Source organism: Centropristis striata, chromosome 3, assembly GCF_030273125.1.
Source record: "Centropristis striata isolate RG_2023a ecotype Rhode Island chromosome 3, C.striata_1.0, whole genome shotgun sequence".
NCBI classification, from domain to species: domain Eukaryota; kingdom Metazoa; phylum Chordata; class Actinopteri; order Perciformes; family Serranidae; genus Centropristis; species Centropristis striata.
Window position 1 is genome coordinate 6,100,202 of NC_081519.1, and position 12,091 is coordinate 6,112,292.

A 12,091-nucleotide genomic window follows, 5' to 3' on the forward strand; every position below is an offset into this window, starting at 1 on the left:
GTTCTGCATTTTCAGACTGACAAAGACAACAGTGTTCCCACGGGAACAAGTCCTTCAATGGTATGAGGAGCATGACAACAATGGCGCCACTGCCTTAACCTCATAACATCCCTAAAGAGCTTTTGTGGGGAACAGAAACACTGAGACAGCATCTTCTGACATCATCAGAGACAGACCATTACACCCAATCCAATATTAGTGATTGGTTCGGATTTCATTTCCCCACCAGGAGAATGAATCTTATTGCTGTCAATTATTCAGATAATTCAGTTTTAGACAGGAACAAATGAATAGTAACTTGTTTCTGGGCTGTAATTTTTGAATAATTTCCTATACGTTTTCTGCAACAAAAAATTATTTATTTTTAAAAACGGGGAAAATAAACAGTGTTCAATTGGTACTGAATGAATTGCTGCCTGTTTGTTTTAAAACATTTTTACAAAGACAGCAGATTAAAAAGAAGGTTGTTAAACAGGTTAACAGGATGTGGCGAGTAACATACATTTAGTTCATTTTTCCACTTGGTGGAGTACTAATTGTGTTGTGCTAATAAAGTAGATGCATCATGTCATCTACAGACGTTTAAGAGCGTTAATTTAACTTTACACGTCATGCAAAAGCTTCTATTTATGGCACCAACCACTTTGTACTGATGCAGTTTAATATGTCGACATAATACATCACATAAGCACAACCAAACAACAGTTATCTGGAACAAAAAAAAAAGTGGTCAAATTCTTTTTCAATTTATTTCATGACAAAAATAAACACTCATATCAAGGTTGGTAAATGAATATAATAATTAATATTACCTAAACAAAATTTTAAAGAAAAGGTGGATCATTCACATATGAGATGCAGCAGGTGTCTCTGTAGATGGAGAGGAGAAGTTTGCATGTTAAAATAATGGGTTGTGTTCAATTTGATACTTTCTCTTCTAGGAAGCAGAATCTGTGGTCTTTCACTTCTCTTTTCCAACTGAAGTTCAGGCTCATGGAGTCACTGTGGAGCAGTTCTGTGACTTATATTAACAGCAGCTTATTTCATTCAGCCTGCTGCTGCTTTTCGCTGGTTTCATTTTGTTGACTGTCATACTCCCCTCTGGTGGATGTGCTGCTGGGTCCTTGCTCTGTGTGTGGGGGTATTTTAGATCGTTTTTTAGAGGCGTGGTATTGTCTGATAGCCTGTTTAACATCAGAAGCACTCCAGTGGTTTCGGGTCAGGGCATCCTGCAGGGTGAAGGGGCCGTCTCTGGTCCGTCTCACTCCTTTACACACTGCTGTGCTGCGCAGCTCGAGTCCTATCTCATGCACAACTTTGCACAAATATTTCTGCGTTTCGTTAATACACTGTACTTCTGCAAGAACAGAGAAAAAATATATCAGTACAACATGATCTCACAGAAATCCGTGAAATAGCCACGGATTTCGCTTAACTCAAAATCCGTGGAATAGCCACGGATTCGCTCAAATTTCCGTGAAACTGACACGGATTTCGCTACAATGCAAGTTAATGACAGTCATATCCCGTGGCTATTCCAACATACAAAGTGATTATGTACATTCACTGAGTGAATATTTAGAAAATAAAACATATATTTCTCGCTACAAATGTGATCAAAATCCATTTTTATGCAGAAACTAAGTCAAAATATTGATTTTTCACTAAAAATGAGAGAACTGTCCGCCATGTTTTTTGTTCTGACCGCTGGGACCGTCATGTGACTTGGAACAAACCAATAGCCACGGGATATGACTGTCATTAACTTGCATTGCAGCGAAATCCGTGTCAGTACTCTTAATTGTGAAAAGAGGAAGATTGTTTACCTAAAGTGAAGTTGGGGGGCTGGAAGTTAATGCAACGCAAGCCGGTCAAAATAGCCTGCGATTTCCCCTGGGGTCGCAGTAAACCGTGCACAGCCATCTCATAAGCCTCCTGTGAGTGCATGTCGACATTTGAATATCTGCATGGGGGAAAAAAAAGCTGTCATCTACCTGATTATACAAATAATCATTGAGCACTTTACTGTAGCTCTGCTTGAAGCACCATGTGGACTTTTTATATGTGCATGATGTCTTATTCAGAGTAAAACACAGAAAAAACAATCTAATAAGTAGTCATTTTACAAAGGAAAAGTGTGGTTCTTTGAAGTACGTATCCAGAGTCAGTCTACCTACAGTAGATGGCATTCAGCGCACCCCCAGTTTGGATTAGCAGACATGTTAAGCAATGTACTGCTGTCGATGGGGGCAAGTTTTATGCTAGAATATTTAGAATATTTAGCTCTTTCTGATACAGAACTTCAGCTGTTATTTAGGCTCTCTTCGTATCCTGTAACAAAAACAGTAATTTTACCTTGCAGAACCCTGGAGTTGCTGCTCTACTGCTGCCTCGATTGTTTAGTTTGTTTGCGTTATTGTGTGACTTTGCTGTTCAGTTCAGACTTATCAGGAAGGAGAACTGTGCATTTTGTCTTTTTTTATTGTCTTTACCTTATTAAAATTAACATTGTGCTTTGGCCTTTTAACCTGTTTTTAATCTTGTTGTACTCTGTAGCACCTTGAGATTGCTTTTAACAACGAAAAGTGCTTTACAAACAAAATGTATTATTATTATTATTATTATTAAGTCACGCAATGACACAGACAAACTAAACAATTGAGGCAGCAGTAGAGCAGCAACTCCAGGGTTTCTGCAAGGTAAAATGAAATGTGTTTTTTTATCCACAGCAGTACATTGCTTAGCATGTTGCACTTACTTCTTCAAAATAAGGTTGTGCTGTCCGCCATTTACTGTAGGTAATACACTGACTATGGATAATAAAATAGAGATTTAAATATTCTGAATTTACCCTTTAAGAAGAAAAAAAAACATATCAATATTATGCTTATAGAAATGTTATGAATATTAAGTGTAGTTACATCAACATGGCCTTTCGATTGGCTCCCTCCAGAATCGCCATGACTCTGTCCAGCTTATCCTGTGTGATGTGATCTGTTGAATACAACAATATTTTTGGGTCAGAAACAGTCAGAAAGACAATAACTGATGCAGTGAGCTGCTGATGATTAATACATTATGTGTCCTCCATTCAAAAAGTGGAAATGACACAAAGGCACAGTTACAAATATGAGTATGCTTGTTAGAGATACCAACTGAGGAATTCAAATATAAAAATACTATTATTTACAGTTACAGTATGACAAACTGAATGGCTATAAGACCATAGTATTGAATATCAGGAGTGAGCTAAATAAGACAACTAAGTAAAGTCATTGAGTTGCTTTATGGATAAAATAATACTGTTTCTCAATTGTAATGATCTAAATCTATGTTTTTCAGTGAATAAACTGATGAAAGTGGAATCACAGGAATAAATTCAGGTATCCTACCATAGGTGGATTTTTCGATAACTCTGCCTGTGTGAGTGAAATCATGTGTTGCTGTTCCAAATTCACCCTGCAAAGTGTAATCCTGAAACACATCAAACAGCATTAATCCTGTGGACATTGTATCTTTATTGTATCTGATATAAAACCAATAGAAATGTTAAATTACCCTTGTGACTGGTGCTCTGAGGAAATCATTCAAGGCTCTGTTTCCATTCCCAACACCCAGAACTAGAGTAAAAAGAAAAGGTGTGAATATTCTGAGAGACTTCACACAAAATATGAAATACAACATGTTGAAGCAGATCTGTTTTCTGACGTGATCAGCTCTAAAGTCATACCCTGAACACCAGAAGAGAATGTGTCCAGAATATGTCCTACTCCAACTTTGATATGCTGAAACTCTGGTCCAGTCACTAAAACACACAAAAGAAGCATATTTGATTCACTCATATAAAGTCAATGTGCACAGACGTTGACTAACAACTGAATTTTCGTCACCTTCTTAAGTCACTAGTGAGCCATCAGGCGATACGGCATTACAGTTTTTTACAACCGCTATGACCCGTTGTTCAATACTTTTGACAATACAGTAATGAATGACAGCTATTTTTCCCCTCTTTACTCTACTGCAAGTCATTTTCATTTGCAATACAGTAAAGTGTTTACTGCAAATCCTGTCATTTACTGTCTTCTTCTTTCATAAACTTTCTGCAAAGCTCCTCTGACATGGCTCGGTCATTTTTTTGTGAGTGTTGTACAAAAAAACTAACAAAATTCATGCCCAACAAATGAAAAATAAAGAACATCATCACAAACAATATCTCTATGGAGTCTTGGGCTATTTTGTCTATTTTTGAATCCTTTTCATGTCTTTGTAAGTCATTTTGTGTCTTTTTAGTAATTTTGTGTCTTTTTTTGGTAATTTTGACTTCTCATTTTGGTCATTTTGTGTCTTTTTTAGTCCTTTAGTCCAACATAAAATGTGATTTTGAATCTTTTTTTTTACTTTCAAAACACTATCATGCTCAATAAATAATTTTACGTAAATGTTGTAAATGTGAACAAAGGTGTCAAATCTAACATATAAGAGGGTTCCATCCAGTTCTATCATTTTATACTAAATCTATTTGAGCTTGTCTCCAGTTTTACTTGGTATATCATCATCAAACTGAAACTGGCCTCATGGAGTTTACAGCCAGAACTTTAGAGGTAAATTTACAGTAGGGCTCCACGCTGCTTTGTTTTCTAGTCTGGATGGAGTCAACAAGTCTGGATTATTTGGAGCTTTTGGAGACTCCAGAGGGTTAATGTACAAGTATGATCAATACAATAATCTGTTGATTTGTTTTTTAAAAAGGGAAAAAAGTAGATTTGACACATTCAAAGTGATTGAGTTTGTGTTCTTCCATCAGTCGTCAGTGTTTTTTATGACACTGTGCTGTGACTGACTACGTGTGTCAGTGTTTTGGTAGATTTGGTGAACTGTGTTAGTGTATTATTGTATTTTGGAAGTGTGTGTCTGTGTTTAGTTACACTGCGTGATTTTGAGCATGAAATGAACTGTTTGGGGAATTGTGTGTTTCAGGTGTGATGTGCGTTAACAGTTTTGAAAAAGTTTTTAAGGTTCTGACAAACGGGTCATAGCGGTTGTAAAAAACTGTAGTAGTCATTTAGACATGGGGACAACTAAAAAAGAATAACAATGTGACTCTGACAACAGTTTATTAATCTAAATAATGAACGAAAATCAGGGTTCCTACACCTTTTCTGAAGTCAAATTCAAGCACTTTTAAAAGCAATTGAAGCACCTTACAGCTGTGGTAAATGACATATCATTACAAGTGCACAACACATTAAATTAAATGTTATAGTCCTATAAACAATCAAAAGTATATTTCATGGGAGCATTCTATGGAAGAAGGACAAATTAAAACATGCAGTTTCATGATTCAAAATGTGTCTGTTTGTAAGAAGACTTGGTATCCTATATAACCAAAATTTTAAGTAGTTTTAAGAACTTTCCTGGCAAAAATTCAGGCACTTTTCAAACCATAAAACACCACATTGAAATTCAAGTGTTTTAAGTGGAAGAAACATGCAGTTCATGTTCTTGATTATATTAATCCAATTAAATCTGACTTGTGTTCAGTTGACAAAACTGCACTTATTTTACATGTAGAGCGTTACATTGCTTTGACTACCATAAACTACCAAAGGCTGTCTCATTCTTCAAGAGATTCTACCAGACTAACTGAATTTACCCTTGGGGATAAATAAAGTAATTTTGATTTGATTTTTGATTTGATTTGATAACTTAGGTGCATGATGCCTTTGCAGAAAGCAAATTCCAGTATGTCTGCATTATCATGTCTACAACAGGACAGTGAGAATGTCAACAAAGTAATTGATTTACTAACATCCAAATTAAAATCACATTACATGAGTAAGTGAATGAGTAAATTGTACATAATAAACACAATCAGTGCTTTTTTGTGGAGAGCACTGTAGTAAGTAAGATGAATGATTTGAGCCTAGGCTTTGTGTGGTGTGTATTAACAATTAGCAGGTGGTCCAGGAGATGAAGCCATGCAGTAGAGTGGACACACATACCCAGAGGATGCTTGGACAGGACTGGCACAGAGGCTGCAGTCAGTGTGAGTCCCTTGGCTGCTTCGTTCTCACTGACTGGCTGTTCCAAGAAACGGACCTCCTGAGGAAGAGGCTGGGGCGGTAGAGCATCTAAACCTATGAGGGGACACATCCAGGGGCAAGGTTCATACACTTTGAGTGGTCAAATTCAAGCACTTTTCAAGGACTTTCAAGGTCCATTTTCAAGCTTTTCCAGGACCTTACAACGATTGTAAGTTGCATGTTTTAGATGACTACTTACATGCTAAAAGGGGTAATTTCACTCAACCATACCGACAGCGATGGATTTACACTTTTAACAACCAAAAGTACAGTTTGCTAATCTCAATATTCAATTTATTATTTTTTTTCATTGAATATGTGATTATCTATAATCAGATTGCAAGAGAAATACAGTAAGAATTTCAAGTATTTTCAAGCACTTTATCCAAAATCCAAGCACTTATCAAACTTTGAAGAAACAACATTAAAATTTAAGTATTTTCAATGGTTTCAAGCATCCGTATGAACCCTTCAGAGGTCAACAGGATACAGAGATTTACACTGAATTTAAGGTTAAATAAAAAGGTTGAGTGACTTCCTGTTAAATGTCAGTATTCACATTAGCTGCCTGACTGCAGACGTCCTTACAAGTGCATTTGATGGATCAGGGAGTGTGTTTTTAAGGAAATGTTGTCCTCACCTTTCAGTAGATTTGTCTCGATGGTATTCCGGACGACTTTCCAGTGAACACCAGGCGGCTTGTACACACAAAACAGACCCTCCAACCGCCGAAACATCCGAATAGCTGGAGTTGCCATTATGTTAGTAACACCAGGACATCCCGGTTGCTTGAGAGAGAAAAAAAAGGTTATATCTGTTGGGACTTTTACTAGTTTGTTGTGGGTTGATTAGCTCCACTCACACATGACTGCATGGTAACCTTCGCGCATGCGTACATGTCTGTCGAAGGCAGGTTTTGGTCGCTACTGTCTGAATGTACTGCCGCCTGCTGTATTGGATGAACAAACCCAAGGATAAATAAGGTAAGCAGCATTATGTGTGGTTTGAAATCGAAAAAGCAGAAGCAGAAGTCTTTATTGTCATTTCAACTATTTGTAATGGCCTCTTGTCTGTCTGCAGTAGTGTCAGCATGGGAATAATCACTGCCAAGAACAATTTAATTTGATGTTATGTGGTTCATTCATTCATTGATTCTTTAGCGGATTTATTATGCCTAAGTCAAAAGAAAAATGTGACTTAGGTCGTGTTTATAACACATCCCATGTCATAAACATGACATGGGATGTGTTATGAACATTAATGACACTATGAAGTAACATAAATGCTCATGATACTTGTCATGTCATGTTTCTGACAGGCTTGTGTGACTCTTATGTAGACACCTTCAAAATAAAGTGTTACCATATCTTGCTTAAGTCACAAAGGCATGTTCAAAAAGTAATTTATTTCTCTTAAGGTACATAATTTACACACAATGTTATTACTATGCCAATAGTCATCCTTTGTGACATCTTTTTTTTGAGTGAAATGATCAATAAATGTCATATGTTACACTTTTGGTGAAGTTTTTTGTGTTTCCTGCAAAACTTGAAAAAATGAGTAAGATAAATTAAATTAAATTATTTTAACAGGGTGACGATATGTTCATATATCACACCAACCTGACGCCAACACTCAAACCATTCTCTGAACCAGCGAGGCTTCAAACGTCATCAATGGCGTCACTCGCCCTTAAAGAAACAAGCCTCGATACGCACTTCCGGGATTTCTCGAAACACGCCCCGAAGCCTCGGCACCATATAAATAAGCTCGTCACAGTCCGTCCCATCACTAGGTAGTACTGATAGGTGGAGTTAATGGACGCCGAAGTAGTTAAACAAGCCACCGTTCAAAAAACAGCGAAGAAGAAGACAGACTCCGACGGCTAGGCTAGGCTAGGCTAGGCTAACTGAAGTAAACAACGTTTCCAACCGGTATGTTTTACCTGCAGTGTGTGCTGGAGTAGCTTTCTGACATCGCTTCATGTGCAAAAAGGCTAATAATGCATTGTCAACGAGTGTTATGGTAGCTAGTGGTGATTCAGAATACAATTCAGAGGACATTTCAACCAGCCAGGTTACGGTTCGATATTGAAGCTAAACGGGTCAGTAATTTGTTAGGTTTTAGCAGAGCACAGGGTTGTCTGGTAAACTGTCACTTCAGCCACCATGGTCTCTAATAACATGTCATATTATAAAGCAAAATGTCAATAACACGACAGCAAGACTTGTGTAAGCACCAGTGTAAGCACAATATGTGTCCGGTAGAGGGCAGTATGAGGTTAAATACATTCTCAACACGTCACAGCAGTAAAATCACAGGTGTGCAAATTACATTATCACGCTGTTATGACCTACTAGGACACCTAAACACAATAGGACTAATGCCTATTTCAGGTTCTACTTGTATTTTGGGTTTCTACCTTCTACCAGAACATGTGTACATGCTTTAATGTTCAAGAAACATTATTTTTTTCAGAATGTTTATCTTAATACATCTGTATTTTCCCTTGGTCTGAAATGCTCTATTTTAGCTCCTGTCTTAAATTAGTACTTAGTTCTGGCCAGGACATTTCATACTTCACGAGAAACTCAAACGCAGAATTCCTCATTCCGCACATCAAAATCAAGTTTCTGACCTATTACACAATAGTTGTCGGACACCACACACACAAAAGGTTCCGTCCAGACAATGTGTCAAGAACAGAGAAATTTGTTCTCTCTTCCAGGGCTGCAAGAAAAAAATGATGTCATTTTGTTCCTGCAGCCCTGGGAGAGAGAAAAATATTCAGTTCATGCGCAGTATGTATTAGCCTTAAGATACAGAGAAGCCAGGTATCATATCACGTCTTTACATTTACACAGTCTACAACATGCAGTAAAATCTGGTGTGGACTTGCCAAAAGGCACAAGAGCTGGCTCACCATAATAGAACATGGGGCAGAAAGTTTGGTTTCAAAGGCATCCGAGCACCCGAGTAGACACCATCTCTTTATTTCTAGCAGCATCTGCTGTAACATCAGAGCTCCTTCACTCACTTACCCTACTCCGCCTTGATTACCTCACTCTGATATTCTTACCCCAAATAAATAAAATAAGAAAGGGCCCAGTCTGTTCTGATTGTTTAATATTTCTAAGCCATCCATACTTATGTTCTCGACAACTCTGCACCATCATTGCAGCCGAGGACTGACTAACAGCACAGTTGTGGCTTTTTCTACCTATAATAATATATATACCGGTAATATAATTTACCTGACTATATGTCACCTTTTAGGGCTGGAAGATTTATAAATGTACCATTTTGATTGGCAATTAGAGTCTGAAGTCAAAATGTTTGCTATGAATAAGGCCCTCAGGGACTCAGTGATTTTTGACAGGCTTTTAGCTTTATAATGCCTCAAAAAGCAACCTGATTTCTCACATTTTACTTGGACATTAATCTGTCTTATGTCTTTGGTTTTACCTCTGTAGGTGTAATGCGAGCTCCTCTGCGCTGGGTGCTATGGGATGTGAAAGACACCCTGCTGAAGGTGCGTGCATCTGTGGGAGAGCAGTACTGCAAGGAGTCTGAACGAGTGGGCTTGAGCCTCAGTCCTGCGGAGGTTGAAGCTGCTTTCCTCCAGGCATATCGACATCATTCCAAAAAATACCCGAACTATGGCGTCGCTCAGGGCCTGGATGGACAGACGTGGTGGATGGCGGTGGTGCGGGTCACTTTCTCCCAGTGCGGGGTTCAGGACCCAGCCCTGCTAAACACTATGGCCCACAACCTCTATCATAACTTTAGCAATGCAGAGAACTGGGAGGTAATTGACAGATGACACATAGAATGAAAAAGTTGTTAATTTCACAATTTAAAACCTACTTTTTTGATGTTATCAGCTAAACAATACCTCAGACATACAACACATTATTAATTTGAAAACATCAAGGAGGTAAAAAGAAAAATAAGCCTTGTTAGATGTTTGTTTTTTTATATTATGACGTTATTATATGAATGTGTACAGTAGTGAGTGAAGTAGAGAAAATGCAATCTTGCTTTCATACTCTTCTTATATTGTCGCTTTGTTTTAGGTATTTCCAGACTCCAACAAGACCCTGGAGCGCTGCTCTTCTCTGGGACTGAAGCTGGGTGTAGTATCTAACTTTGATAGCCGCCTGGAAGGGATTTTACGTGTTTGTGGCTTGCTGTCTCACTTCAGCTTTGTGATAACATCAGAGCAAGCGTGTGTAGCAAAGCCAAGTCCAGCCATCTTTAAACAGGCGCTGCAGAAATGTGGAGTACCAGCTGCTAGTGTAGCTCATGTTGGGGACCACTATGTGAAGGATTACATCGCCTCTCGCTATGTGGGCATCAACGGCTTCCTATTGGACAGACACCACAAGCATGACCAAACTGACGTTCCTCGAGAGCATCGGCTCAGCTCCCTGGAGGAGCTGCTGGCAAAGCTTCAGCAGCACATGGAGTAAAGCCAAGCAGTCATGGGCTAAAGTGCAAAGCTACTCAGCCTAACTGTTTAGGAACTGATTTATGGGATGTAGCCTAGTTGACGTGAGTGGCCTCAACCAATTTAGAGCTCAAATGAAATGCTTCGAAAAGAAATGTATGGGTGGTAATCATGGGTCGTGATAAAGAAATTGTAAAATGTACAGTGTGTTATTATCATGCAATTTTACTGTAAATAAATTGGGATCAACAGAGTCTATCATAGAAAACTGACCCATTGCCTTTTTTCATCTGATGAAAAGGATTTTGAGACAGTATTTGAAAAACAACAAACATTGCTAATTCTACCAATACATGTTGAAGCACTAATGGAAATAATAATAAAAATGTAATAACCTTGCAGCTAACAAGCATCTTGACTAAGAGAAAAATAGAATTACTGCCTCACAGAAGATCTATGTTTGTCAAGATCGACACTGAAGATTAATGTCACCTGGTCAGTGTCCAACCACATGTAAATGCTTCTGTTCCTGAGCTGTGGTGTATTCCCTGTTGTCAAATTGGCATTATTTATTATTCATGCCACCAATTATGCCGGAATCCATATATGATACGAATGTTTTTAGTCTAGCATTAAAACAGCTTCTTCATCTGCTACAGCTTCTTAAAGAAAAGTAATGTCTTTAGGATAATGGTGTGACCAATCAGATTTGAGTGGTGGCCACTCTTTGGACACTCACCTTTCTAGACCTATGTATGTTGAGTGATGTACTTACATCATCCCAAATGTTTCCAAAAAACTTTGAAACACGCAGAAATCCATTATTTTAATGAAGCTAATGGTCACTGATGTCATTTTTGTTTTGTGCATGCATCAGAATTATGGTTGTCTGCCAGAAGCTGTAACAAACCGACCTTTAACCAGATTCAAGACACTTTTAGGTGTTTTTTTTAACTGTATTTGTTAACCAAGTGCAGTAACTTAGTCACTGGACATTTAGATCTTAAGTTATCAGAGAAGAAAGCTGGCCAAACAGACACTGCCCGCCAAACAGCATTAGAGAAACAGATTTTTATTTTTTTTACCTGAAACTGCTTTAGTTTGTGCTTTTACCAGTTTTAATCCCAGGATCTGTTTGTTTTGGAGAGAAGGAGGCCTCTGTGGAATATCTGGCTTCTCGTAAAAAAAAAAAATATTTGAAAAACCCTGAATGATTAACACTAAAGGAATCCTAACCAGGAGAATAACAACAATAGTGTTGAAGAAAACAACTCCCATGATGCAACGCTGACCACACTCCCGCTTTTGTTATTTGATTGAAAATTGACATATTGTGCATTTAAGACAGATGGATGGACTTGAGAGGTGGAAGACAGAGTGAGTGTCAAACTCTAACTACTAAATACAAACTCCATTGATCATCAATTTACAACCATGAATTTAAATATGACATGACATTCATGCTGTAACTAAAACAAAGTAATTTGAGCTGCACTCGGAATCAGCGACCAGTTTGACCTTTTCATGTGATTTGGGTACACTGAAGCTCTGAGCTTTC

At 38.0% G+C, this 12,091-nt stretch overlaps 2 protein-coding genes across 3 annotated transcripts; one reads left to right on the forward strand and one right to left on the reverse strand.

Moving 5' to 3' along the window:
* Window positions 1–735: 735 nt before the first annotated feature.
* On the reverse strand, window positions 736–7,140 carry trub2 (TruB pseudouridine (psi) synthase family member 2). Its single transcript, XM_059328520.1, is given in 9 exon segments — window positions 736–1,159; window positions 1,161–1,357; window positions 1,827–1,963; window positions 2,922–2,994; window positions 3,393–3,474; window positions 3,559–3,620; window positions 3,731–3,805; window positions 6,003–6,137; window positions 6,724–7,140. Coding segments are annotated over 9 exon segments (1,011 nt in total). The 5' UTR covers window positions 6,842–7,140; the 3' UTR covers window positions 736–1,027.
* Window positions 7,141–7,838: 698 nt separating this feature from the next.
* Window positions 7,839–10,931, forward strand: hdhd3 (haloacid dehalogenase-like hydrolase domain containing 3). Of its 2 annotated transcripts, none has more exons than XM_059328525.1 (3): window positions 7,839–8,017; window positions 9,557–9,891; window positions 10,160–10,931. In XM_059328525.1, exons 2-3 carry the CDS (start codon window positions 9,562–9,564, stop codon window positions 10,553–10,555), a joined length of 726 nt encoding a protein of 241 aa, XP_059184508.1. In that variant the 5' UTR covers window positions 7,839–8,017; window positions 9,557–9,561; the 3' UTR covers window positions 10,556–10,931. The 2 variants fall into 2 exon arrangements, with proteins under 2 accessions (XP_059184508.1, XP_059184507.1); XM_059328524.1 differs by lacking the exon at window positions 7,839–8,017 and adding an exon at window positions 8,033–8,187.
* The last annotated feature ends 1,160 nt before the right edge of the window (window positions 10,932–12,091 follow it).